We start from the raw sequence: 27792 nt of genomic DNA, 5'->3' as shown, positions 1-27792 counted from the left end.
TTACCAATCCCCACTGAGCTCGGGGTCACGTCCTTCACACCTCCATCCTCAGGCTGTTATCACATCCTCCCTGCCTCCCAGTGCATATTTACCCCAGGAATCACTTGTCCCACCCAAAACCGTCCCCAGCTCTTTTTCTCTATCATTATCTCACTAAGAGCTTGGCAGGCAGGAGCAGGCACGGTTCTCCCAGGTGCCTGACCAGGGACGAGGCAGAAAACCTTCGGGGGACCTGAACTTCTCCCAGGTGAGCAGCCGGGAACACGCGATGGGGCTGGGCTGGCGTTACTTCCTTGCCTCCCAGGGAACGGGAACCCTTCCACCACTGACGATGAGCTGTGGCTGGGATCCTACCTGCTCCCTAGAGCCAGAGGGGACCGGGTAACCTTTCGGGGACGTACTGCAGCCCATCCTGCCACGGAATCTTGCTCCTGGGCAAGTTCCACCCTGGACAGGGTAGCCTGTTTTCCCGCCGCTCCAGAGGGACCGGCCGGAGCAGGCTCTACTCCGGGGGTGTCCCAGAGAGCCCCTTGCGGCACCATGCCGGGGCAGACCGGACCTTGAGGAGGAGCTGGTCTGCTCCCGGGAGCCATGGCCCCGACGTGGATCCCATCTGAGGGTAGACCCCCGTTTGGAGCACATGCACCGCTGGGGCACATTCCATTGGGCTGGAGCACGCGGAGAACACACCGTCCCTGGGCAGACCCCACCGGGACTTCCACCCCCGTCCCGCCCCGGTCCCGCCCGTCCTTGTCGCGCTGCTGACGCCGGGGGCGGCCCCGCTCCCGCCCCGCCCCGCCCGCCGGACCAACTTCCATTTTAGGTGCGGGAGCGGCGCGGGCGCACGGCGGGACCCGACCGACCCCGCGCTCCGCACACACCGCCCCGCGCCGCCCGGCGGGACCCGGCCTGACCCGCGCCGCCGCCGCACCGGGCGCCCGCCTCGCCTCTCGCCTCGCCGCCGCGGCGGGACCCGCGGAGCGGAGCGGGCCGGGCGGCCGTGCCGCCGCCGCGGGGCGGGACCGCCCCCCCTCGCCCGTCCGCCGAGGAGCCCGGCCACGGTGAGTCCTGATCGCGGCGTCCGTGCCGCCGCTCGGGGGGCAGAGGGGAGGGAGCGGAGCCGGTGCGGGCCGGCGCCTGCCGGGCGCCGCACGCCCCCGCGGCGGCGGCGGCGGGGCGGGACGGGCCGGTCCTCGCCCGGCAGGGCCGGCTCGGGGCTCGGCCGCGCTCTTCTGCCGGGGCCGGTCGGTACCGGGCCCCGGGAGTTCCGTCCTGCCCGGGAACCCGTGCCAGGCGCGGCCGCGCCTCGCGGGACCGGTGGGGCGGCGGGGCCCGGCCCTGGCGGGGGCGCTGGCGGCGCCCGGGAGCCCGCGGGGAGCGACACAAAGGCGGCTGGGCCGGGCGGCCGCCCCGCTCCCCGCCCGGGGCCGCCGCCGCTCGCCCTGCCCGGAACAAAGGCGGCCCGTGTGCCAGCTTCCCGCGGCCGGCACCGGCGGGCCCCCCCGCCCTCGGGCGGGGATCGGGGCTGGGTCCCTCCGTGGGGTCTCGGCCGGGGCACGGTCCGGTTCTCCGACTCTGCGTCCGGCCGCCCGGTTCGGCTCTGCCGGTGTGCGCAGCGGCTCCTCGCCCGGTGTGTCGTTCGCCTGCGCCTTTGTTCTGCCGGGGAAGGGGCCGGTGTACCCGGGGGGGTCAAGTGTGCGGGTGGGGCTGCGGCTCCTCCTAATGGAATCGCTCTGAGCTTCAAAACAGCCCGACAGGCCCGTCTGCCCGAGTTTACAAGCGACACCGACACGCTTCCCGAGGAGGCAGGACGGTGCCGGAGCCGGCCTCGGGGGGTCTGCTCAGCCGCCGGTTCGTTCTCAGTCTCCCTTGGCCACACTGTCATTTAGCGACAGCCCGGCTGCCTCCCCCTTCCCAGCGCTCTTCGTCGTGCCTTCTCCGGTGACCGTCCCCGGCATCGCTTTGCCCTGCACGGTGGGCATTCCTGTGCCTCCTCGGAGCGTTGCAGAGAGGAGACTTAGCTTGGGCTGAGAAAGTTTGGGTGCTTCTCAGTCATGAGGGCTGCTGGCATCTGCGAGCCACCCGCGGGCTGGCAGAAGAGAGGTGGGGCACCTCCGTTATGGCCCTGGGCTTTGGGCGAGGGAGCCTGGACAACAAAGCTTCCTCTGATTGTTGGAGAGAGGGGTGGACCTCCTGGAGTGCCTCCCTCTCTCTCCAAGGGCTCGGTGCCCTTGCCCTTCTAGGGAGCCAGTGACAATGGGGCTCACAGGGCATTATCTGGGGGCCTGGGCTGTGCTGTGACCAGCAGGAGCTGCAGGCTCCTCTCCCAGGGTTATGGCACCCAGCTCCCGGTGAGGCAGAGAGAAGCATCTGGGTGCGTGGAGCCTTGTGATGGTATTGAACTGCAGCTCCCTGTAGTTTCACTGATGCCCTCCCTGCTCTGCACAGATGCTTTTGGAATTGGCTGTCCAGGCTTTTGGTGTGGAGAATTGAGCTTGTCCTCAGCTTTGCAGGCGTGCTGGGTTCCTGTAAGCCGTGCTCACAGCTTCTGTTTGAAGTTTCAACTTCCATGCCCTCTCTCCTGGCTGTGGGAAGGTGGGGTCAGCGGCTGGCTGGTGACTCCCAGGCTCCAGCCTCTGCTGCAGCTCCTGCCAATGGAGTGAGGCCGTGTCCTCCAGGTCAGTGGCAAGAGCCTAGGCAGGAAAACTATTAGTTGTCTTCTCCAGGGTTACCTTGTCTGCTCCATCCTGCTCCCAGGGCTTTCTTGAGGCAGGTTCTTTACCTGCTGGTGTTTGCTCGTGCTCTGTCAACAGCACAAAGGCAGTTTTTAAGGATCTGCTCTTCCACTTGGCTGAGTTTGGCTGGACTCTTGAGTGGGCAGATGACTGTCCTTCGCCGTGTGCAGCGTTGCTGGAATCTCGTGCGGAACCTTCCTGGAAGCGGTGGGAGGATGAAAGCGCTCGCTCAGTGGAGCATGCTGGGCTTGCCTGGGCTGCCGCAGAGGGGTGAGCCTCCTCCCTTCCGACACAGAGGTCAGGGCCTGATGGTTGTGGTTGAGGAGCCCTTGAGGCCATCCCTTCCCTAAAGATGGGCTGGGAGTCAGATGAATGGTCCAGCCCAGACTGCGGAGCCGGCGTCTCTCCCTGGATTGCCTCTCATTTCTTCCCTCCTCCAGCCTCTGGCACGGAGATAAGACCTTGGCCCATTGTATCTGCAGTGGAGGTGGCTTTAGGACACCCAGAAAATAATAGTGTGGCTTGGATCATGCCTGGAAGGCTGTTGGCTTCTCAAAATAGCTTACCAGTGTCTGTGGCCTAAGGGGGAAAGTGCTGGGTAAAGCTCTTGGTTTCCCTTCCCAACAACCCCTCAAAACTGTCTCTCATTTACTGCTGGCAAGGACAGAGCCCTTTCCCAAGACTGTGGTGATGCTGTCTCCAGGGAAGTACAGAGCTCTCCTGGCTCTGAACACTCGTGTCTCTGCAGCACCGTGCCTGTGTCCTGTCCCTGCCTCGTTGACAGGGAGAAGCGGAACCCGGAGCTGCTTTGGGGCAATATAAGACAGCAGGTGTTGCCTGGATGTGATGACAAAAGCCGAACCTGGGCAATTCAGGCACTCCTCTGTGTGTGACACAGGGCTTGGCCAGCAGAGGAGGTTGTCCTCTGGCACGGAGTTCAGGAATGTGCCTCAGCGCTAGGCTGTCAGAAAGGAGTTGGATTTACAGGCTCTTGACCAAAGTCCTCGAGTTCTCCGAGGTGGCCACAACCTTTTCTTTGCTTTATATCATCTGAGGAGGCTGTTTGGGGGAGGAAATGGTTTCTTAGAGCCAGTTCTTGTGCTGGAAACCCCCAGCAGCAGGCTGATGAGTCTGTCCAGCTCCTGCCTGTCTTGTGCTTGTTGCTAATCCGCCTTCCTTCCCTCCAGGAAGGCTGCTGGTGTTGGTTTGGCACAGGAGTGCCTGTCCCTCTGCCCTGTCCAGTGACTGCTGCCTGTGGAGCCTGACCTCTGGATTGATGTGCTGTGTTGTGTGCCTTCAGCCTGTTGGGGGGCTTTGGGGTGGCAGTGGGTGCAGTGTGATCCTCCTGTTTCCCTTTGCCTGTGGAGGAAGCAACTTTTCCCTGTGAGAAATACTCCTTCCTTGTGGTGGCCTGTGCAAGGAGGGGTGAGATGAGTTGGCTCTGCTGGGTGTGGGGGCAAACCAGTGACTAAGGAGCACAATCTACCAGGCGTGGTGCCAGGATGTGCCAACCCTTAACCAGGGTGCCAGTCACCTTTGCTTTCCTCTGCTCTTCCCAGCAGAGGGAAACTGCTGGGAGCAGCTGCTGGTCGGAGGTTGCAGTGGGACGTCTGCCATGGGTCCAAGTACGGACCTTGGACTGAGGTGGGAACAACTGGTCCCTGCTGCCCAGCCCTCCATGCCAGCTCCAGCTGCCTTGAGGGAGATGTGCTTCCCTGCCAGGGGGTGCTCATAGGAGTGTGGGTGCCCAGGAACTTGTGCCAGTGTCCCTCACCTCACGCTGCAGGTTCGTGCTGACTTTGCACTGCAGAACTCTTACCCACTGCAAGAGTGCTTGTGCCAGTGCAGGCCTGAGGACCTGAGCCAGGCTTACCCTATGTTTGATTTGAGCAGGTCTGTGCCCAGATATTTGTGCTGATGGGATGGGGAATTTCTGCTGTTGTACCAGTCTTGGTAGGGTGCTTGCCCAGGTGTGCCAAGCTTCCAGCACAAACAGGGACGGGTTCAGGCAAATTGGGGTAAGGGCCAAGCCCTGTGAAGGGCTCTTGTATAGCCTGGCCAGGGTGCTGGTGCTCTGGAAACATCTGCAGCTCCAGGGCTTGTATGACATGCCCCTGGATAGGCTGGGGTTGGTGGCAGCGGCGTGCTGTGCTCCTGTGTGTGTGAGGGCAGGAGCTGTTCCCGTACCTCCATCCTGGCCCTGACTGCTCCTGTTCCTCTGGGCGTTGGCCCTGGTCACAGCAAATGCTGCTCAAAGTTCACTGGCCCTCCTGGGCACACCTGAGCTGTACCTGCCTCTGCCCGAGGGCTGGGCTGTGGGCACCAGGCATGGGCAAAAGGCAGCCAGAGTGGGCAATGGGAGGGCAGCTCTCTCTTCTCCCCTGGTCTCACACAGCTGTGAAAACACCTCCTGCATAGGAGAGAGGTTACCTGGGGGAGGGAGCAAGGTGGCCCCATGTGTGAGTTGGATGGCCTTGGACTGGATGAATGTGGGGAACTGGTTCCCGCCCATGCAGAAGGAGGAAGGCGTCTGGCTGTCCCCAGACAATCCCTTTTCCTCTCAGCCCCATCTCGTGTGGCGCTGGGGCCGGTCCGTTCCGAGAAGAGCCCCTGGCTCTCTCGGCTGCTTCCCGGTGCTCCCGGGCCCGGCCCGGGCGGGAAGGGGAGGCGGTGCTGCTGGGCTGCGTGTGGGTATCTGCTGTGGGTGGGAGGGAGTGTGTGGAACTGCAAAGACGAGTTTTTCCGACCTGGAAGGGTGGGTCACCGGGGGTGTTTGCATGCTGTTGGCAGGCCCCTTGCCCAGTGGAGTAACACATTCCTGTGAGCGTGTTGCTGCATGCAGGGCTGCTGCTTGCCATGCTTGGCTTGGCTGCGGGCAGGCCGGCTTGCTCCAGGGAGAGAGATGTTGTCCCCCTCCTGCTCACTGGGGTCTGAGGGGGAGGAGGTGGAGAGCCCAGGGTGTTTCTGGGAGAAATCCTCTCTGATGTGGGGGGCCTGCTTCTCCAGGTTGGCTTTGTGCCATCCTTACTCTCTCTCCTCTCATTTTTGCCTGCGTTTACCTCCAGAGCACACTGGTGTGGCAGAGCCACCTGCTCTCCCCTGATCTCTGCCCAGGGTCTGTCCCCAGCAGCTGGCTGCAGTGGAAAACTACTCACTTCCCTTCTCCTTTCTCGTTTTGGCAGCAAGAGGAGCCGCCCTGTGAAGGGCAGGTGGATGGGCCTGCAGAGCAAAGCTCTGGCAGCAATGAGAGCTCTGAGGGGACTCATGCTTGGCCCCGCAGTGTCAGGGAGCTTTGAGGGAGTTGTGCAGAGAAGGAGATGAGGGGTGTGAGGGAGGCTGGGGAGCTGGCTTAGGGGGCACCTGTTGTGCTGGGGTTGTGGTGTTGGTGCTGCTGTAGCTCTGCAGGTAACCAACCCATCTCTGGGGCATGGCAGGCACAAGCCAGAGCCTCGAGGGGTTGGAAAACATCTTCCACCCTCTCATCATAGGATGCTCCCAGCCCTGGACAGGAATGTGATAGCTCTGTGGGTGAGGAACCCTCAGATGTGTTCCCTGGAGGCAGACTGCCTCCAGCAAGCTGGAAGCCAGGCATCTGGTCTCCTGGTTAAGCCATGTTGGTCTCCTGGCTGGCCCAGCTGGTGAGGCTGGGCTGGTGGTGGTGCCCATGCCTGGCATTCCCAGCTGGTTCCATATCGTCTGCATGCAGGCCAGGGGCAGTGGGGAGTGGCCCTTGGCAGGACGTCGTGTTTAGAAACTTGCAGGAAAGGGAAGCCACGATGTCATCTCCCGTCGGACCAGGAAGCGCAGGTTTCCTTCCCTTTGGCTCGCACAGGAGCCTGGGAAGGTGCTTCTCAGTGAGAGCTGGGGGTGCAAACAGTTTGGGCAGGGGGCTGGGTAGGATGGAGTCCTGCTGGCCTGCTGTCCTGTTTGTCCCTTGTTGGTCTGTGTGAGCACTGGCTCCTGGTAGCCTGTGTGTTCACCTTGTGGGGCCTTGGAGCGCTCTGGGGGACATGCTGTCACCCTGCTGCAGCACCCCCTGTCCCCACCTCCAGCCGTGATTCACTCCCTGGCTGCTGCCTGATGCCTCTCCAGTGGCTTTCCTTCACCCATTCATTACAGCTCTTGGCAGGGCCCTCGGAGCCCTCTCCAGCAGGAGCTGGGTACCTGATGAGGTCATGCCGAGCCGGGGCGTTCGGCCCAGCCCCGCGTGGTTTGTGCTCTGACTCAGCCCGCGGCCGCCCTACCTGCTCGGGGAGTCCGGGCTGGCTGGGCAAGGGGGGGCAGGGGGTCCCACTCCTGGGCCGCTCCCTCAGGCCGGCTCGTCCTAATCTCGGCAATTCCCTCCTGGCCACTCCCTCACCAAATGCTACTTCACCTGTTTGCTCAGTGTGGGCAGGGGAGGGCGTCTCTTCTGCAGGAGGGAAGGGTGCCTTGTCTGCCTCGGGGGTGCCCGGGTACCCTTTGGGTGGGGAGACCCCCGGTGGGGTTGCTGGGAAGGCTGGGGGGCCCTGTCTCCTACCCTTCTCCCCACTCCTGGTCATGGTTCTTTGGTGACTTGCTGGAAAGGTAGATAGTGCTGACTGCCCCCAGTGATGCAGGTCCTGTGCTGGTGCCAGTGAGAGTCCCCTGTCCTCCCTCCAGGCCCTGCTCCTTTGTCCACTGGTTGGAGCAGGGCCTGGAAGTCCGGACTGGTTCCTGGGGCTGCAGGTGCAGGACAGGAAATGATCTCAAGTGACTTCCTTGGGAAGAGGGCTGTGGGGAACGGCTCTATGCCCAAGAAAGGTCCCAGATCCATGTGTCTGGGTGCTGAGCTGGCACAGGTGGCTGTAGGTGCTTGTGCCCGTGGCCTGATGAAGGGGCGCTGCCCCTAATCCTGCTGGGAATGCTGGCCACCGGACTGAAGCCTCTGTGCTTGGGCACAGCCAGCAGCACTTGTGCGCTCTGGAGTAGCTCCTGTGCCCCTGGGATGGGGAGCTAGAGAGAGCAGTTTCCCCCATCTGCCGTGCCCTCAGCTTGGGCAGGCAGCCTCGTGTCTCACTGAGGGGACTTTGCTCCCTGGCCTCTGCCAATATGGCCCTTATCTCTGGTGTGTTTGTTTTCCCTGCGGGAGAGAGGCAGCTGAATGGGAAAGTTGAGCCCGGCAGAGGGTGGGGGGACGGGTGAAGGGCAGGGACATTGGCATGGCTGGAGCCTGGGGGGCCACGTTGACCTTCAGCTCAGCGCCAGCGTCCACTGAGCCTTGTGGCCGTGGGGACAGCTCATGTCCCCCGTCGAGGTGGCCGCTGTTCCTTGGATGGAGCACGGGGCTGCCCCGCAGTGCCCCCTTGCTCACCTGCTCGCCTCGGACCGCGGTGGCAGAGCCGGGGGCTGCTGCCTCCCCCTGCCCGGGAGCCGCTGGGTGAAGCAGGAGCCCGCTGGCTTGCCGGAGCGTGGCCTGCCCCGGGAATGCGCTGGCCCCATTCCCAGAATCCGGCGCTGGGTGTTTGTTTGCTGCTGCGCCCCCGAGGTCTGGTGCTACTGTGACAGGAAGCGGGGACGCCGGGGGGAGGGAGGCCGGCCGCCGGCTGGGGATGTGCCTGTGAAATCCCTTTGTCCCTGCCGAGCGCTCAGCTGCGAATTCCCACAGCGAGGAGAGAGCCGCCTTTGTGCTGCTGCAGGGCTCCCGACATGTGAATCTCCTGGGCCTGGGGGTGTGAGCCGAGGGGCTGGTGCTGAGAGGTGGCAGGGACCCTGCTTGCTACTGTCCCCAGGGTGGGGAACCCTCGCAGCAGAGCCCCGTGGCAGCAGGGCTGCTGAGGTGTCCGTGGGCACTGGGATGCAGCAGGATGCTTCTGGCAGGAAGGCTCCGGCCTTGTGGCCATCCCGCTTGAGGGCTGTGGGTGGACAGAGTCTCTGCCTGGAGCCCAGCGGCTTGGCTGCCCTCCTGCGCCGCTCTCCTCCCTGCAAATGCCCACGGAAGCTCGTCTCCCTTCCGTGGTGCTCCATCCAGCCGGTGCAGAGGGTCGGCAGCTTCCCGGCTCTCCTGGAGGGAAGGAGCTCCTGGCATGCTGTGTCCTGGGCTGTGCTCACAGGGGGGCGAGTGGCCCCCGGCGTGCCTGGGAGGGACAGCTGCCCCGCCGCAGGATTGCTGGCATTCCAGCAGAACAATCCCACTCTCCACAGCCGACCCTGCCCGGCTCCGTGCTCGGCTGCCTCACTCTGTGCCCTGCTGGGGTGGCACCGGTCCGGTGACCTCAGCGCAGCCAGGGACAGATCCCTTCCCCAGGGGATTGCCCGTGTTTCACAACCACCATCGGCTGTGTCCAGACCCGTCCTGCTGACCCGATGGGTATCTCCGTTCTCAGCCCCCTGCCCTGGCTCAGGGAACGACCCACGCTCCTGCTTCCTCCCCGGCAGCCCCACCCTGTCCTTATCGCTCCCTCCTCATCCTGCTCCCTGGCTGCCGGCCCGCTCCCTTATAAGGTGCGATCTGCGCCCGGCTTGCATCTCCAGGTGACTCCTCTCTCCTAAGGGAGGCTTTCCCAACCCATCCCGGCTACGTGGCCACCATCCCTGGCACTGGGGGCGGCAGGTGAGGTAGGCCAGGTGGCGATCCCGCTGCCAGTCCAACCAGTTGGGTGTGAAGGGCGGAGGAGGAGCGGCTCCGTGCCTGTCCCTGCCCGCGGCGCCGCTGCTGGGTGTTCACCCGCCGGGCTCCTGCCGTGACCGGCACCTGGGGCACGGCTCCCCGGGGAAGGTGTGGCTGGGCCGGAGCAGGCAGCGCCCAAGGCGGTGTCCAACCTGCTGCTGGCCACATGCCAGCCTGCCCGAAGTCCACTGTGCTCTGTGACCTGCCAGGAGGAAGAGCCCTCCTGAGGGCAGGAGGTGGGGAAACCTCTCCCCTGATGAAGGCTCTGGCAGGGCCAGGGTAGGCTGGGGAGTGGGAGCAAGGGGCCTCACTCAACCTGGCAGCAAAGATGTGTCAGCCTGGGCAGGGGTCCCTCAAGGGTGGGCTGCTCTGAGGTGATGGCTGTGAGCACCTTCCTGCCTCTGGGCTTGGGAGAGAAATAGCCAAAACTCTCCTTCACCTGCACAGGGATATGGGATCTAGAGCCCACCATCAGCTGTCCTGCTTCCCCCAGTGGCCTGAGGGCCATGGTTGTTCTGAGCTGGACACAGGAGCAGGTGAGCCTGAGTCTGTGGTCTCCCCTCCCATGCCCTGCTGCTTCAGCCAGGCTGAAGTCTGAGGGTTGATGTGTGAGCTTGGACCTTGTGCTTGGCATGGGGAAAGATGCCAAGGATGCTGGCTCATTTATTTTTTAGGTAATTGAGACTGACCAGAAGCCTGTAGTGAATTAGCAGGGCTGTGAGCCTGTGCAGAGCAAGTGCACTGCAAGCGCTCGGACAATCGCAGGCCTGAATTATTGATGGAGTTTCTGTTTTTCCTAAGTGCATCATGATAGGCAGCTGGAACCAGGAGAATTTGTGGCTTCCTCTTTTGCTCTCGGATGGGATCTGGTGCTGAGAGCTTTCAGAGAGTGGGCAGCCTGCTGGCTCTCCTCAGGCCCTCAGGCTGAGAGAGAAAGGCCAGTTATCGGAGTGGAGCTGGGGACTGTATTGCAGAATTCCTCAGGAAGAGCATCCCTCGTTGTCAGCCTGGCAGGTGGGTCTGGCCCAGGAGCCCCACAGAGGCTCAGCCAGCCTGGATGAGGGGCTGTGTCTGTCCTGGCTCTGCAGCTGGAGAAGGGCTGTCCTCGTGCTTCGTGGTGTAGGGGGCTGCCAAGGGTGTCTGGCCATGGTGACAAACCTTGCCGTGTGCTGGACAGGTGTCTGGGGGTCACAGACAAGCAGTGAAGCTGTGTGAAGGGCTGGGATGTGGCAGACTGAGCTGATGCAGCTCTGTTCCCCCTCCCTGGTGGCAGCAGGACGATGGCCGTGAGCACCTGGTGTGTCCCTTAGCAGGGTGCTGGGGCAGGGATGATGTGGCAGAGGAGATTCTGACTTTGTAGGTGCTTGGGTTGGACTTTGCCCAAAGTGTTCTGTGCTGAGGCAGCAGCCTTAGCCCTAGGGATCCCAAGACCTTTGGGTGACAGCTGTCCAGGGACTCAGGGCATGGGGCAGGGCTGGAGCAGGTTGTTGGAAAAATCCACGTAGAGGACTGTGCCGGCGATCCCCCTGTGCTGCAGCGGTGCTGCCTGTCAGGCTTCCAGTCTGGGTCTTATCTGCTGGATCTTGTCCATTTTCTCTGGCCTGTGGAGTACAATTCCCCATCTGCTGGCTCAGTCTGGGCCCCGGGGTTAATCTTTCTGTGGCAGACTCCAGAAAAACACTCCTGGTTGGGAGCCTTCAAAAACACTCCTGGTTGGGAGCCTTCAAAAACACTCCTGGTTGGGAGCCTTCAAGGCCTGGACTCCATCCTCTGGCAGAGGAGGGTGCAGGTGAACTCTAGGTGGGTATGTCTGTGGTTTGGCCCTGGAAATTTGTTTTTCCAGGCAAAGGATTTATTCTGTGGGAAGGCACTTGTGCTGGAGAACCTGCTGTGGCACAGCTGGCTGCAGCAGAAGAGCTGTGGAGGGCTCAGGGTTAGGGGTGCCTGTCTGACTGTATCCAAGCCTTTATCCAGATGGAAAAATTGTGGTGGGGAAGTTCCATGCACACAGGTAGGTGGGCTGGCAGCTGCTTCCTGGCCAGCAAGGGGACACTGTGACATCTGTCCAGTGGACCCGCTGTGGTTTTGGGACCTGTGGGCACAGCACAGGGTGGTGTTGGTGCCAGGAAGTTGGGAGATAAAGCCAGAGCGATTGAGGTGTGAAACTTCCTGGGTCTCTGCATTGTTCCCTGGATCCTCTCCTACTGATTGCTGGGAGGACAGAGAGGATTCTGCCTCTGGGGTGAAGCTGCTCAGGGTGTGCTCTGTCCTTGGGCTTTTTGGTTTGCCCTGAACTGAGCCAGCTGAAATATTTTTGGCTTGCTGGGGTTTTTAAGTAACGGGTGTGTCAGCAAGTGCCTCTCTCATGATGAAAAGGCTTTCATGAGCCATCCTCAGAGCCGGTCAGGGTCTGGCTCTGAAGAATGCTCTGTAGTTGGATCTTCAGAGGCTGGGGGGAGGAGGAGGGGAATGGGCGCAGAGCGATCCCTGGAATTTCACCCTTGCGGGTTCCTGTGTACTTGGCTTTGCACTGTCACGAGTAGCTCACTGGCTGGAAGGGAGCAGGATGCATAGCTGAGGCTCTCCCCTTCCTGCCCTCCCTGTCTCATTCCAGAGATGGCCGCTGAGAGCCCGGGACAGCATCGGGACGTGTCAAGGGACCCTATCCCTGAGTGTGGGGCAGGTTCCTCACTGGTGGGAGCTGTAGGGCCAAGTTTGGGGTTTGTGTGCCAAACCCAGGGAATGGCCGTGCTCCAGCTGGGATGGTGCTGGCTGTGTGTGAGGAGACAGCTCTTGCTGACCTCTCTGGACCTGGCACTGCCTCTCTGTAATTATGTCTTTAATCCCAGATCGATGAAGACAATGGCTGGAATGAGACTAGAGAGAGCTGGTCTGTCCTGGTGGTGGAGGAAAACTGGGAGAGACCCCGTTCTGCTGGCACTTCTTGCCCATCATGGAGCTGTGTCCCGTGCTCAGGGCAGGAATGGCAGCTGTGTAGGCAGTGCAGCCCCCTGGCACTGAGTGTCTCTGTTAAACACGGTCTGATCCTGCTGGGGGACCCTCAGGTGGCCCCTCCTGGAGCATCCACGGGAGCCACAGGGTGCGGGACCTGTCTTGTTCCTTCCCTTGCTGTTGTGTTTACTCCCTGTGGAAGGGACGGGAAGGAAACAGCCTCACAGCTGCTCTGGCCCCTTATCTGGGGCCCTAACAGCCCTGCAAGTTCCATTGTTAGTGTCCATGTTTCCCAGCCCCATTCCCAGGGAATGTGCAGAGGTGGGGATTTGGGGCTGGGGTATCCCTGTGGGCTGTGTGGGACCAAGGGGATCTTTTGGGGTTCCCATATCTCCTGTCCATGCTTGCCACAGATCCAGACCCTGCTAGTCTACACTTGCTGCAGGCATGATCCTCTTCATGAGACCAGACCAGCCAAGCCTCTCCTTGCACTCAGGGAGCCTCTGCCCTCCTGTCCCCTAAAAATCTGCCTCTTCTGCACAGTTGAGGGCTGGCCAGGGAGTGCAGCTGCTTTGACAAGGCCGTGTTGTGGAGGATCGCTTCTCCACAGTTTGCCTCTTTTAAAGGGTTTGCTGAAATACCACTCTTGAAACAAATCCCAGCAAGCCAGGGGGACTGCTGGCTGGGACTTTGGATGCTGCAGTTGCATAGGGTATGCTCCACAGGACTGCTCTGTGTCCTGCTGGACAACACTGGGATGTGGCAAGGATCCTCTCCCTTTCCGTCAGGGGGTCCTGGAAAGGCTGAGGATCTGTGCCTCTGCTTACAGTGGGTGGTAGCCCACCAGAGATAGGGAATGTTACTCGTGGATGAGAGCTGGGATGTATCAGCACTGTTACGGGGGTACCAACCCTCTCCTTTGGAGAATCCTGCAAATCCACAGGGCAGGGGAGCAGCAAGGGTCAGAGCTGTCCCTGCATTTCCATACAAGGCTTGGGGAGCTGATCTGTTGGAAAAAACCTCAGGGAGTACCTGTTGCAAGGTGGGAGGGGTGGAAAGCTGCATGCATGAGCCAGGAGTAATGTTTGGGAGCCTCCAAAAGCTTGCTTGGGCTCTGGAGAGTGGTGGGCTGTGTTCTCCCCGGGGTGGGTGTGCCGCCACTCCTTCTCCTGCTGGGCACCACGTGGGCACGAGTAGAGCAACTGGATTTTTTTGTTGATGAAGGCAGATGACAGAGTGGCAGTGACCAGATGGTGGAATGTGCTGTGGGCGCCCTCCAAAGCACTTGGAAAACATCCACCCTGCATGGCCGGGCTCTGTGGTGGCAGTGCCACCGTGGCTGACGCGAGGGAGGCTTTGGGGAGCAGAGCCACAGGAGGAGTGGGGAGGGGTTTGGCAGACCAGAAGACTTCACTGAGCTGCTGTGCACCAGCAGGTGCTGCAGGATGGGTCAGGAGGGGCTGCAGGAGGTGGTGGGAGCAGGGATGGTGCCTGAGCGAGCTCTCAGCTCCCGGTCGTCCTTATCGGCCCTCTGGGGCGGTGGCACCGGGGAGGGGAGAGGGCAGAGCCGCTGCTGGAGACCGTGGGAAAGCAGCCTCTGTGCTGCCTGCCCGGCTCGAGCGAGTCCCCACTTGCCTGCCATGACTGCACAGCTTTGGGAAAACCTCTCGGGCTTGCAGGGACTCGGCCGGGCTGCGCGGGAGGGGTGGAGGCTCAGCCCTGGCCACTCCTCTCCGCCTCTGCCGTTTCTCCGTCGGTGGGAACGGGGAGCAGTGAGGGCTGCTGGAGTCTCCGTGGAGCTTGGGGGCTGTTGTGGGAGCAGGGCTGCGTTTGCCACCCTACCAGCCCTTCCAGACCCATCCCTCAGAGGGGAGGGGATGGGAGAGAGGCGCCTGTTTCCCAGTTCCGTGCCCACCCTACCTCCTGTTTAGGGCTTCTTGTGTGTGATTTTGACCTGCTCCCGCTGTCCCTGCAGCTCTCTTCCCTCCTGCTTCCTCACTGTGGTGGCTGGGCTGTTTCTCCCATGACTCTCTGCGTCTAGACCTGGCTGTCCCGTGCCTTTGCCAATCAAACCTGAGCTTCCTCCTCTGACAGGTCTGTATGGAAGAAAATTGCTTTTCTGTACCAAAATGTTGATTATGCCTCACTTGCTGTTCACCTTTGGGCGGGGGTGTTGGAGGGGTCCAGGCCAAAGCCCATCCCCAGGCCTGTGGGCTGAGGATCCTTGGAGGGAGAGCCCTGGTGGATACCTGGGGGGTGGTGAGTTTGGCAGCAGTCAAAGGGGCTTATGTGATCCCCCTAAAGGATTCATTCCTGGCTAGGGAAGGAGTTGTGGAGCCAGGGTTGTCTCCCCATCTCTTACCTTACTAGGGAGGAGGGAGCAGATAAGTAGCATGGCCCTCTCCCTCCGCCCTTCCCTGGAGGAAGCAGTAGGATGTGGGTCACTTCTCATTCTTCAGGAGTGTCCCCTGCCCCACCCTGGGGACATGCCCTCCCCTCCTGCACTGTCTGCCCGCAGCTTTTCCTTGCCCATGAGGTGTTCCCTCAGCCCACAGCAGCTTTTCTAAACCTGGCTCAGCCCCAGCTGTTTGCTGTGCTGGGGGGACCTTTTGTTCCCACAGTGCCACTTTTCCAAGCTTTAATGCTGGGGCAGCTTGCAGCTGAGTCCTGCTCCAGGACCCTCTTGCCAGCTCTCTGGTGATGGGTGGGAGCGGGTGTTAATGCCATAAGATTTTTTTTTTTCCTGTTCTGAAAAATCTGTCTTAATGAAATCAGTCTCTTCTGACCGCTCTTCTCTCCTCCTTTCCTCCCCCAAAATCACGTGCAGTGAAGAGAGGGGCTCCTGCCCTTCTGGCTCATTTTTCCCACCCTCACCTTGACACCGAGCCGCCTCTGCTTGTGCCTCCCCGTGCCCCCCGCCCTGCCCACCCTGGGCGTCACCCATGGACGACTCGGAGGTGGAGTCGACCGCCAGCATCCTTGCCTCTGTCAAGGAGCAGGAGGCACAGTTCGAGAAGCTGACCCGGGCCCTGGAGGAGGAACGGCGCCATGTCTCGGCCCAGCTGGAGCGAGTCCGGGTCTCCCCACAGGACGCCGGCCCGGGCTTGGCCAACGGCACGCTCACCCGGCGGCACCAGGTAAAACACCCCCTTGGCACAGGGGCGTGCACAGGCTCCTGGAGCCCCGGAGCTGCCTCCCCTCCTGGAGCCCTCCTTGGATACGGGAGGTGGAGGAGGGCCCGGCTGTTCTCGTGGCACTGGTGTGTACTGGAGTTGGTCTGGGGGTGTGCAGACCTCCTTTGGCAGACAGAGGTTTCAGGAGAGGAGGTGCCAGTCTGGAGGGTCTTGCTGCCAGGTTGGCTCTGCTCTGGTTTTGGGAAGGTCAGAGGTTGGCTGTGCTCAGTTCCAGGGCATCTTTGCTTCCCATCCCTCTTGGCTGCTTGGAGGACAGCTGAAGTACTGAGGCTGGGGTGTGCGTCTCCCTCTGTGTGTGACAAAGGGCAAATGCCTGGATTCTCTCTGTCCCCACATGGCCAAACCAGGGTGGGGAGAGATCTTCTCTACAGGGCTGGAAATGTGGTTTCATCTGCCTTGGCTTGAGGCGTCTCCTCACTTTCTCAGGCTCAGTCTTGGAGAGGGGTGTTTGGAGGGCTGGTGCATGGTGCTGTGCAGGAGCCAGGTGCCTTTCTGGCTGTGGAAGGTGGTGGTGCCAGGAGGGATCTGTGGGGCAGGGTGGACAGAGTTCAAGTGTCAAACAGCACCACTCTGTGATTGCTCACCATGTGGTTCTCTCAGGCCGGTGGGGGCCTCTGGGGTCACTGGTGCATCCTGTGTCAGGAGCTGTGGAAGGTGTCCAGGGCCCTGCCAGGAGCAGGGAAGGGTTGTGGCCATTCCATCAGGAGCGTGTGGGAGAGCTGGTTTGTTGGGCTTCCGACTCTTGTCCAGGCTGACCTAGAGGAGATTTGCTGCATGTGGCACAGACCCTTGAGGAGGCTGTTCCTCTGCTGGGGGTCCCGTGGGGTGCATGGTGGGTGTCTGTCAGATGCATGAGATGGGCTGCTCAGCCCTGCAGAGAAGTGAGGATGGAGATCAGTGTAGTAATGGGCCTGCTGCCCTGCTGTGTTTCAGAACGGACGTTTCCTGGGCGATGCTGACCTGGAAAGGCAGAAATATTCAGATCTGAAGCTCAACGGGCCACAGGTAGGGGGAGCTCAGCCCTCTGGCTGTGGGCAGCCTGCTTGCTGTGGGAAGGTGCTGGACAGTGCCCCAGTGTCCCTATTCCACCTGGGAGAGGGTGATTCAGGCTCCTCGTGTGGCCACTCTGGCTTGAAGGTACCTTTTTCCAAAAGGTATCAGGGCTCCCTGTGAAGAAAGATCTCTCATCCAGCTGACACCAGGAAGGCCCAGATTGGTGACAGGACCTGACTGCCTGTTGCTTTCTCCCCTCAGGATCACAGCCACCTCTTGTACAGCACAATCCCCAGGATGCAGGACCCAGGCCAGATTGTGGAGGAGACGTACACCATGGAGGAGGACCCGGAAGGGGCCATGTCGGTCGTGTCTGTGGAGACATCAGATGATGGGACAACTCGGCGTACAGAGACCACGGTATGGGCCTGGGGACACCATGGAGGGACAGGGCATGGTGAGGGACCCTGGTGGCTGGGTGCTCTGCCATGAGCTGAAACAGGGTGGGAAATGTACCTGAAGTAAAATGCGGGGCTGGCAGGGGAATTTAGGAACACAGGGACATGGTGGGTTTCCTGATGTGAGCATGCCTTGCACGTGTGTCACCCCTTCCAGGTGAAGAAGGTGGTGAAGACTGTGACCACCCGGACGGTGCAGCAGGTGCCGGTGGGGCCCGACGGGCTGCCTTTGGAAACGTCCCCCGTCACCAGCAACTACGTCCAGACCATGGACAGGAACTTCCGCAAGAACGGCAACGGGGGCCCCGGCAGCTACCTGGGCCAGGCGGGCACGGCCACCCTCCCTCGCAACTACCACTACCCCGACGGCTACGGCCGCCCCTATGAGGACGGCTACCCGGGCAGCGACCACAGCTACGGCAGCCTGTCCCGCGTCACCCGCATCGACGAGCGCTACCGCCCCTCCATGGACGCCTACCGCGCCCCCAGCCGCCAGGACATCTACGGCCCCCAGCCCCAGGTGCGTGTTGGGGGCAGCAACATGGACCTCAACCACTTCCACCCCGAGCCCTACGGCCTGGAGGATGACCAGCGCAGCGTGGGCTTCGAAGATGTGGACTACGGGCTCATGTCTGACTATGGCACTGCCAGGAGGGCGGGCACCCCGTCTGATGCTCGGCGGAGGCTCAGGTACGTGGCAGGAGTCTCTGGGGTGCTCTGGGGTCCCTTGAACTTTACTATCCTTGGAGGAAGGAGGATCATGGACACAGCACTGTGAGCTGAGTCAGACGAGGCTCACACAGGAGAAAACTTGCATCCGCTTCTAATTGTCTGCTTAATTGGTGGTTAGACCTGGGTGCTAATTGAGCCGGTCGTCCTGCAGCCAGGAGTTCCAGTGGGCAGCTGGATGTAGCTCCAGGCCCTTCCCTCTGAGCCACCAGGGCTGTGTGTGCCCAGTGTGGCACATTCCTCTGGGAGCCGTGCCTGTGTGGGTTGTGTGTCGGGAGCAGCTGCAGTCCCATGATTGTGCTCTCCCTAAGCCAAGAGCAGCCCCGGGAAGGGGAGCTTAGCCCAGGCTGGGGTGAGCAGGGCTCAGTTCCTGCACAGCCCGACCCTGCTGCAGGGCAGGGCGGGAGAAGCTGCTCAACCTGTTTGGCAGCAGCAGCTTCTCCCCCTTGTGTGTCTGTGGTGATGGCTGCTCCTCCAGCTTGCTGGGCTGTGCTGCCTTCAGAGGCCAGAGCAGGGTCCTGGTGGTCCTTCCTGCCCTGCCAGGCATTCAGGATGTCACCTGCCTGAGGCCGTGACTCCTGCCCGTTGGTCTCTTGTGCCAGCTGTCCCTGCACAAGCACTGCTTCCTGCTTGGCTTCTGGCTGGGCTGTCAGCAGGGCTTTGGGCAGGTGCTGGGGGTGGTGGGGTGGCATGGAGCAAGGGGCTGAGACAGTGTCCTGGAGATGGAGAAGGGACTGTGCCAGCACCTCCTGAGTGCCCCAGAGTGGGCCCAGGCAGACAGGTAAGGCTTAGCACAGATGACCTAAGATTCTGGGACGTAAAACAGAGGCAACAGGGAGAGAGCTGGGGAAAGGAGGCTCTTGCCAGCCCCTGTGGAGATCTGCCTGATCCAGGTGCATGCTATAAATCCATGCTAGCTGCTGGAGGGACTGAAGGAGCAGCTTTGTCTGTCCTTGTGGCTGGTGCCAGCACAAGTGCTCTGGGCTGTGGTGAACCAGTCGGGGCAGTTGCTCACCCAGATGGATTTGCTTGGCCTCCTCGCTTTGTGCAACTTGTGCTGGCTGGAGGAGGGCAGGCAGGGCTGCTCCAGGCCTCTCCTCCTTGGGCAGCCCAGGACAAGCCAGTGTTGGCAGTTCTGAGCACATGGCCATCAGAGAGCATGTTGGGCGGAAGGGGTTACACAAGTAACCCCTGGCTGCTTGTCCAGACAGAAACTCTGGCTTGTGTACTTCCCCTGGGCTGTGTCCTGGGTGGCCTTTGAGACCATGAGCCCTCTCTGCTGCTCAGGAAGGTGTCTGTGCTCTTGCTCCTCCATGTCCTGGAGGAAGGGGGTTACAGGAGTCAAGTGCAGGAACTGCAGCCAGGTGGGAGACTGGGGTATGTGGGTCACAGAGAGGGAGAAGGTCAGCTCTGTTGGAGTTGCAGGAATGGCTCAGGGTATGAAAGATGGGCTGGGGGGCCCCTGAGCCAGCTCTCCTTCTCCCCGGGCAGAGTGATAAAGATCACAGCAATCTGTGGAATCCATGTGCTGTTGAACTTGGCTTGTCCCCCACCTTCTCAGTTACTGTCCACACTGGCTGCCCAGCTCACAGGAATGGGAACAGGGAGAGCAGCGTCCCCCCTGCCTCAGAGATGTTTGTCTTGAGCAGGAGCCTGGCTGTTAACGACTTCCTCTGGGGAGGCAGCTCGCCAGGCACGCGGAGCCCAGAGAGCGCCTCCAGCCCGGGACGCTGTGCATGCTGGCTGCCACCGGCTGCAGCGAGCAACAGCCCCTGCTCTGGGGCTCTGTCAGAGCTCCCTCTCCGCAGGGAACAGGGTCCTTCCCATTCCCTGCCTGCCCCATCTTGCCTGGAGGGGATCCTGCACAATTGCAGGGTGGGATCCAGCACTGCAGTGGACCGGGAGCTCCTTTTGGGGAGCGCAAGTTTTGGCACAGGAGTGGGATCAGATGCCAGTTGTGTTGGAAGGTGTTGGTGGCTGTGTCTCGCTCCAGCCTTGTGCTGCTACTCCTCTGAGCAGCCAGGCATGGGTCATGTCCCCACTGGGACCTCTGGAAGCCAGCCTGGCAGCCTGCTGGCACACCATGGCTGTGCCACAGTGCCCGGGGTGGTGTGACTGTGGAAGTGACTCTAAAGCTGGTGGCTTGGGCAAGTCCTGTACCAGAGGCTGTAGGAAGGGAAGTGATGGCAGCAGCAGGACCATGCCACCATCCTTGGCAGGATACTCAGGGACAGGAGCTGCCTGTGCCTGATCCAGGAGCTCCAGAGGTGCATGAGCAGCTCCTGCAGCAGGTGTGAGCTGGAGTGGGGGTACAAGCCTCTCCTTGGGTCTTGCCTAAATGTCCTCCGTGCCCTGGCACAGCAGGGATGACCAAGCTGTCCCCTCCCATCCCTTTCTGCTGGAAATCTACTGGATTCCTCTGCCTGGGTGGGGGAAGGATTATAGTACCAGTGACTGCAAAAATGGGAGAATCTGGGATTTGAGAGGTGTATGTTCTGGGGGCGGGAAATGTTACTTTGGCATGCAGGGCAGTAGTTACACTTTAAACTTCTGTGTGCTTGTTTGGGCTCATTCCCAGTGCTGCCAGTCCCTGGATAAACTGTTCCTGACTAGGGCAGGGTCTGGGACCACCATGGCTCTTCCCTGGCCTGCCCCGGGAGGTTGGTACCTGGAGCCTGTGTGGCTCTTGGTGCCCAACTGGGCCTGTTCCTGAGGCAGCAGCACACCTTGCCTGTAGGGCTGGCTCTTGCCTGTGCCCCAGCACTGACTCCTGCTTGTGCAGGGGTCAGAGACCAAGATCCAGCTTCATCCCTTCTGGTGGGCTGGAAGGGGCACTGCCTCCCCCAGCTCCAGGACTGTGCTCAGACACCCTCTGCCCTCTCTCCTAGGAGTTATGAAGACATGCTGGTGGATGAGGTGGCCCCTGACCGGTACTACTGGGCCCCGCTGGCGCAGCACGAGCGGGGCAGCCTGGCCAGCCTGGACAGCCTGCGGAAAGGGGGCCCGGCCCCGGGGAACTGGCGCCAGCCGGAGCTGCCGGAGGTCATTGCCATGCTGAGCTTCCGCCTGGACGCCGTCAAGTCCAACGCGGCCGCCTACCTGCAGCACCTGTGCTACCGCAACGACAAGGTGAAGACGGAGGTGCGGCGGCTGAAGGGCATCCCCGTGCTCGTGGGGCTGCTGGACCACCCCAAGAAGGAGGTGCACTACGGCGCCTGTGGGGCTCTCAAGAACATCTCCTTCGGCAAGGACCAGGACAACAAGATCGCCATCAAGAACTGCGACGGGGTGCCCGCGCTGGTGCGCCTGCTGCGCAAGGCCCACGACATGGACCTCACCGAGGTCATCACAGGTAGTGGCTCCAGGGAGGGCGGCGCAGGCTGGCACCTGGGGTGGGGTCTGTGGTCGGGGGCCAAGTGCTCACCTTCCACTTGTGGCCTTGCAGGGACGCTGTGGAACCTGTCCTCGCACGACTCCATCAAGATGGCCATCGTGGATCACGCACTGCATGCCCTGACCGATGAGGTGGTTATTCCCCGCTCCGGCTGGGAGCGGGAGCCCAACGAGGATTCCAAACCCCGCCATATAGAGTGGGAGTCGGTGCTCACCAACACCGCTGGCTGCCTTAGGTATGGGTCTGGCAGAGCACTGGCCTGGCTTTGGGCTGCAGCACTCCTTCTGGGCTGTTCTGGCACTTGCAGGGGACTGTGGAGCAGCTGCTCTCGTAAGACAGCTGCTGGTGGTGGTGCAGGCCTTGAGTTTAGGGGCATGTACCCTCAGTGAGGGGAGCTACGTACAGGAGCTGCTTTCTCTTGAGCTGTGTGGGGTGTGGGCTGTCCCTTGCCTGCCCTCAGCTGTCTCTCCCATGAGGGCTCTCTTCTGCCTGCCAGGAATGTGAGCTCGGAGCGGAGCGAGGCCCGTCGGAAGCTGCGGGAATGTGACGGGTTGGTGGACGCCCTGATCTACATTGTGCAGTCTGAGATTGGCCAGAAGGACTCGGACAGCAAGGTACCTCAGCAGGATTGGTGTTGGGAAAGGGAGAGCCTGCGTGGGGTGCACCTGGCACTCTTGGACCAGGAGGTGTCTGGCACTCAGCCTGCAGTTGGGGTTGGAATGTTGGCCCTCCAACAGGGGCCTGATTGTGTCACTCATCCCCACACCACTGTCACCTGACTCAGGGCTTCCTGATCAGCCTGGATAAGGTCTTGGCTTGAATTTTCCTTGGGCTGAAGGCTGGGCCAGGCCCTCGCTCACAGACCTGGAGTGCTGCTCCCTGTCTCTGATTCAGGCACTCTGGTTCTCTCCCCAGCTGGTGGAGAACTGTGTGTGCCTGCTGAGGAACCTGTCCTACCAAGTGCACCGTGAGATCCCCCACGCCGAGCGCTACCAGGAGACGCCCCTTGTCCCTGCCAACAACGCTGGGCCCCACAATGCCAGCTGCTTCGGGGCCAAGAAGGGCAAAGGTTCGTGTGCCAGCAGCAGGGAGGGGAGGAGGGGAGCAGAGACAGGTGTTGAGGGTGGTCTGGGGCCTTTGTACTTGTACACGGGCATTTCATGTGAAGCCTGAAGGGGAGCTTTCTCTGGAGGCGCAGTGATCCCTGCTTCCCTGGCTCTGGGAGCTGTTGCTTGGCTTGCCCAAAGCGTTTGACTCAAGCTGTGGTGGGTGTCTGTGGTGGCGGGATGGTGACGGGTACATGTCCACTAATTCCACGCCCTCCCTTTTCTCCTGTGTTGCCCCTTCCCCTTCCCTTTGCTTTCTTGCCAAATGATCTGCCCCATGACGCTGTCGGTGCTTCTCTCCTCCTGCCTCCCCTCTCTCCTGTCCTTCTCTCCGCCTCACCAATAGACGAGTGGTTCTCCAGAGGTGAGTGTGCTCTTGGTTTTACTTTTTCCATGGTTTAATTGGGTGCTTTCTGCAGCTCTCTGGGCACATTCTGCCTGCAGCGTGGCTAATGTCCCCAGTGTCCCCTCCTGCCACACGCTGGTCGCTTGGCTTCAGCTCGCCTCTGGGCTTGCTCCTGCAAGTGGCAAAGAGCTGTTGGGCCGAGGCAGGTGGGGAGGAGTCTCACACCTCTCCACTTGCCCTTTGAAGGTAAAAAGCTCCCAGAAGACCCTGGTGCTGACACAGTGGATTTTCCCAAAAGAACAACTCCAGCCAAAGGTATGCTCCTTGAGTGACACTTGGGTGTCAGGGCAGCTTTTGCTACAGCAGCCAGGGATGTGAGCAAGTGAGCCTCTCCAGTGGGCAGAAGTAGGGTTTGGAGCAGGAATGCCCAAAGCCCTGTTAACATGAGCTCTGCCAGCACTTGTGAAAATCTTGTGCATGGATGAGGTCAGCAGGCTCAGGACAGGCTCCAGAGGGAAATACTGCCCCAGGGGCTGAGGGACAGCACAGTGGCACAGCCCTCTGTGGTGATCTCAGACCTGCCAGCACAGTTGTCTTTGTGCCTGCTCTTCACTCCTGGACATGAAGAGCAGGCATGAGTTAAAGCTAAAATCTCTTGTCTTGAATTGTTCCCCAGCCATGAGGATGAGGAAGGGTCATTCCCAGAAGCCTCTGGGGACAAGTGTCTCACAGCATGTGAATCACAGCCCCTGACCAAGCAGTGGCTGAGGTTTCTGGTACCCTGGGGCAGCCTGGCCCTCTCTGTGCCAAGGATCCCACCCCCTAGGAGCCTGGGTAGAAGCTTCCAGCTTCGTCTGCCTAGCAGTGCCCCTTTGGATTAGGCAGACACTAGCAGAGCCCTCTGGATAAAGCCTCCCTACCCATGTCCTCCTGGCAGGCTACGAGCTCCTCTTCCAGCCAGAAGTGGTGCGGATATACATCTCCCTCCTGAAGGAAAGCAAGACTCCCGCCATCCTGGAGGCTTCAGCAGGAGCCATTCAGAACCTGTGCGCTGGCAGCTGGACGGTGAGTGCCCGCGGAGCTGGGACAGGGAAGGGGAGCTGGGAACGCCGCGGTGGGGCTGGCAGCGGTGTCCCCAGCCCCGGGTGACACGGTGGCCCTGTGCCTCCCCGCAGTATGGCCGGTACATCCGCTCAGCCCTGCGCCAGGAGAAGGGGCTCTCCGCCATCGCCGACCTCCTGGCCCACGACAGCGAGCGCGTGGTGAAAGCGGCGTCCGGCGCCCTGCGCAACCTGGCCGTGGACCTGCGCAACAAGGAGCTCATCGGTGAGGATGGCACGCTCCCCATATCCATGCAGGCTGGGCAGGAGCTTCCTCCTCCTCCTCTTGGCTCCTGGGGAATGTATGGGCACAGCATCAGCCCAGCCTCTCTCTGCTGCCCTCACCCAGAGCAGAGTGCTGAGCTCCGCAGAGAGAGAACAGCAAAACGGGCCCCCTGTCAGTGGTTTTCCCTTCAGACCTGTTCCCTGCTTGCTCACGCCCAGCTCTTTATCCTTCCCAGGCAAACATGCCATCCCCAACCTGGTGAAGAACCTGCCTGGAGGCCAGCAGAGCCCTGCCAAAAACCTCTCTGAGGACACAGTGGTGTCAATCCTCAACACCATCAATGAAGTGATCGTGGACAACCTCGAGGCGGCCAAAAAGCTCCGGGAAACACAGGGGATTGAGAAGCTTGTGCTCATCAACAAATCTGGGTAAGCTCTGCTCAAAGGACGATGCCAGGGGTGGAAAGGGGCCTCACTTTCTCTGGGTTTCCAAACATCTCTTCCTTCACCTCTTCCTAGGAACCGCTCAGAGAGAGAAGTCCGGGCAGCCGCTCTCGTTTTGCAGACAGTCTGGGGCTATAAGGAGCTGCGGAAGCCCCTTGAGAAGGAAGGCTGGAAGAAGTCAGATTTCCAGGTGTGGGGATGCCCTGTAGTGGCCAGGGTGGTAGGTGGGATCCTGCAGTAGGGAGAAGGGTGTTCCTGGAGCTTGGCAGTACTGGCCGGTGGCTCTTCACCTTGCTGGTGGCACTGGGCAGCACGGAGGTGTCCCTGTGCTGTTTTTCAGCCACTGGCAAGCAGGAAGTCTCTGCTAGGAGCACTCTGTGAAGTGTCGTGTCCTGTGTCCCACATGAGCATGAGGCAGGGATTTTGTCACTCTAAGTGCTGCTGTGGCAGTGTTGAAGAACAGGGTTCTCCCAGGCTCAGTTTCCTTCCCAAAAGCAGGGATTGCCCTTGCTGCTGGAGGGCCAGGCACTGCCCCAGTCCAGGCAGGCCCCCCCACTCTGTTGGGGGTGCAGTGGGGGCTTCAGCACCTTCTGCTTACTTTGGGCCTCTTACTCAAGGGCTGTGGGAGGGTTCCTGGGTTTGTGCTGGTGCTGGAGGGCTGGAATGTCCTGATGAGGAAGGAACCTCTGGGCCCAGGATCTGAGTGGTCACTGTCTGTTGCTGTAGGTGAACCTGAGCAATGCCTCTCGGACCCAGGGAGGCAACTCCTTTGATGACAGCACCTTGCCTCTCATCGACAGGAACCAAAAAACAGGTATGTGCTTGCCTTCAGCACCAGTGCCTGCCATCATCCCTCTGCCTTGTGGGGCAGCTGGTTGTCCTCTCCCTTGCTCTTCAGCTGTGGCTTCCCTGGCAGCCTCAGCTGCTCACACAGGGCCGTTAGTATGATTAGTATGGGCCTTGGATGGCTTTTCTGGCCAGCAGTTTGGGCCTTAGATGGCTTCTTGGGGCTGGCACTGTAGGTCCTTGGGTCACAGAGCTGCAGCTGCAGCTGGGCCTAGGCTCCCCCAGCTGGGGCAGGGAGCAGTTCCTCTGCAGCTCCTGCTGCAGGAACTGTTTCTGATGTGCTCTCCTGTGCTTGTAGACAAGAAATCCTCCCGGGAGGAGATCCAGATGAGCAACATGGGACCAGGTAGGAGAGGGACTCCCTCTCGGTATGGGGGGAGCAGGGCAGAGTGCACATCTCCTGCAGGGATGGTGCAGCCCCCTGTGGAGGTGACACAACTGACGGAGTGTCCCCTCCCCTGCTCCAGACAACTATTCCACACTCAACGAGAGGGACCACAGCAGGACACTGGACCGATCCGGTGACCTCGGGGAGATGGATCCGGTGAAGGCAGCGCCGCTGATGGTGAGCAGCCCTCTTTAACTCGGGAACTGTGGGATGGATGGGTGCAGGAAATGCCACATCACTGTCCTGTCTGCCAGAGAAGGGGAGAGCTGGGCTCCCACAACTAACACCCCCCATGCCATGGCCCCTACTAACCGCATGTATCTGCAGCAGGAGGAGGGGCAGGAGTCGCAGCCTGAGGTAGAGCAGGAGGAGGAGGAGGAAGATGCTGCTGTGCCCTCCCCCGAGTTGGTATGTCCCACGGTGTCCTGCCCAATCTGACAGTGGTGACAGATCCTGCTGTGCTCTTAGGGGTGCTTGGCCAGCCAAATCCTGCTCCAATCACTGCTGCTGCAATCACTGGTGCTGTGATCCTGCCTCCGCCCTCACTCCTACTCCAGCCTTAACACTTGTCCCTCTCTATCTCTCTACAGCAGAAGATCTAGCTGGCCTCCCTGCCTCTGTTCCATTTGGGTTGATAATATATTATATATATAAATATATAACTCTTCATGATGGAATGGACCGACTTTTACCTTGTCTTATTGTTGGAATTTTGCTGGACTCTCTGTGCCAACCATCCAGCCAAACGCCTGGGCCGGATCCCCAGGGCAGCCCGGGCCACTCGGTCTCCTCCGGGCCACTGCACCTCCCTGTTCTGGGACACCACCACTGAGAACTCCTCCTCCCGTCCTCCACCACCTCCTTCCTCCTGAGAGTAAAACCTTCCTGCCTGACTCTGCCGGATCAGCCGGCGTGGATGCTGCACAAGGACTCGGATCTCTGCCTTGACCAGGAGCTGCCTTCTCTCCCACGCCTTCCCCCTGCTCCGAGGCGTCTTGCAGGGACAAGGACTGGGACCTCACTCGCCGCCGCCTTGTTTTTGGTTTGGTTTTGTTGCCTATAGGATATATTTTTTCGTGTGGGATCACTCTTCAACCAGCGCCATGGGGACAGCAGGAGCATCCCTCCTCCCTGAGGGGGCTGCAGGACCAGGGTCCAGGGGCTGGAGGCACAGGGGCCAGGGGAAGGAAAACCAGCAATAATGTCTCTTGCTTTGCTCTAGATGAGGCTTTGGGGGCATGGGAAGGGAGATCCAGCTCTGGATCCTGCAGAGGGGTCTGGATGGGGCCCTGGCTCCCACCCAGTGCCTGTGTGAGGAGGATCCTTCTGTGAGGAAGGAGGTCAGTGCTGGGGCATGGGCCAGGGCCCCCAAGGAGGGAGGAGATGCCGGCAGGGTTTTGGGGAGGGCAGGCGGCTCGGGGCGCACTGTGCCGGGCACCTGGAGCCGGGATCCCCCGGCGCTGCCCCGCTGACTTTATCTTGACACGTGCCTTTCTTTTGCCACTGTGAAATAGCTCTTTGAATCGTACTGTCCAGCTGCTTCCCCGGGAAAGGGGAGTTTCCTGGCCTTCCGGCCGGGCTGAGCTCTTCCCTTCCCCGCTGGGAGCCTTACCTGTCTGCAGTGGGGCTGGGAGCCTCTTCTGGGGGGAGCCCACCCCCCCTGCCCTCGCTGAGAGGGTGCGGGGTGCTCATCTGCATCCTGGCCTGGGCTGCCACGGGAGTTGGGATGTGCTCCTCCTCCTCCTCCTCTGGCTGTGGTGCTGGGGCACATCCATGTGCTGTGATCTTTTAGGGAGCCCTGGGGCTCCCTGTGCAACTGGAAGTCTCTGTAGGAGGCTGCAAACTGGAGCAGGAGCCCTCCCAGCCCGGGGCTCCCCCAGGGTGGGCTCTCGGGGCACGGGGAGGTGGCAGGGGCAGAGCTGGTGCCTTGCCCCTGCCCCACTTCCCCCCAGCTCTGGCTGGGCCTGCCCTGCTTCCAGCCCCACCTCAGCTCAGTTGGGTTTTGTTCTGGGATCTAACTCTTCTCTTTTCCTTTAAATATGTAAAACACTAATTCCTTTTTTAATTTTTAATTCCAAATGAACCAAAAAAACAGCATCCCCCTTCTCTCCTCCTTGGCCCTGGTGGGGAGGGGGCCCAAGGAGGTGGGGAGGGGGAAGCACCAAGCCGTTCCTTGTCTGATTCCTGTGCACACTCTTGTAACGCTTTTAAAACAAAATGATTTTTTTATATAAATAAAGTTTTTAAAGTGTGA

The 27792-nt window shown here is 60.8% G+C and overlaps 1 protein-coding gene across 7 annotated transcripts; it reads left to right on the top strand.

Moving 5' to 3' along the window:
* Positions 1-849: 849 nt before the first annotated feature.
* Positions 850-27792, top strand: CTNND1 (catenin delta 1). Of its 7 annotated transcripts, none has more exons than XM_064715246.1 (21): positions 940-1061; positions 14291-14409; positions 15143-15452; positions 16443-16514; positions 16764-16922; positions 17118-17650; positions 20578-21041; positions 21135-21318; positions 21580-21697; positions 21999-22152; positions 22536-22553; positions 22782-22850; positions 23473-23600; positions 23711-23861; positions 24097-24289; positions 24380-24494; positions 25031-25118; positions 25449-25496; positions 25618-25715; positions 25866-25946; positions 26132-27792. In XM_064715246.1, exons 3-21 carry the CDS (start codon positions 15258-15260, stop codon positions 26138-26140), a joined length of 2877 nt encoding a protein of 958 aa, XP_064571316.1. In that variant the 5' UTR covers positions 940-1061; positions 14291-14409; positions 15143-15257; the 3' UTR covers positions 26141-27792. The 7 variants fall into 7 exon arrangements, with proteins under 7 accessions (XP_064571321.1, XP_064571316.1, XP_064571315.1 ...); XM_064715245.1 differs by having other exon boundaries at positions 26129-27792; XM_064715247.1 differs by lacking the exon at positions 22536-22553 and having other exon boundaries at positions 26129-27792.

Source organism: Zonotrichia leucophrys, chromosome 5 (assembly GCF_028769735.1).
Source record: "Zonotrichia leucophrys gambelii isolate GWCS_2022_RI chromosome 5, RI_Zleu_2.0, whole genome shotgun sequence".
NCBI lineage: Eukaryota > Metazoa > Chordata > Aves > Passeriformes > Passerellidae > Zonotrichia > Zonotrichia leucophrys.
Note: the sequence above shows the minus strand (reverse complement) of the source record. Positions and strands in the feature narration are given on the sequence as shown.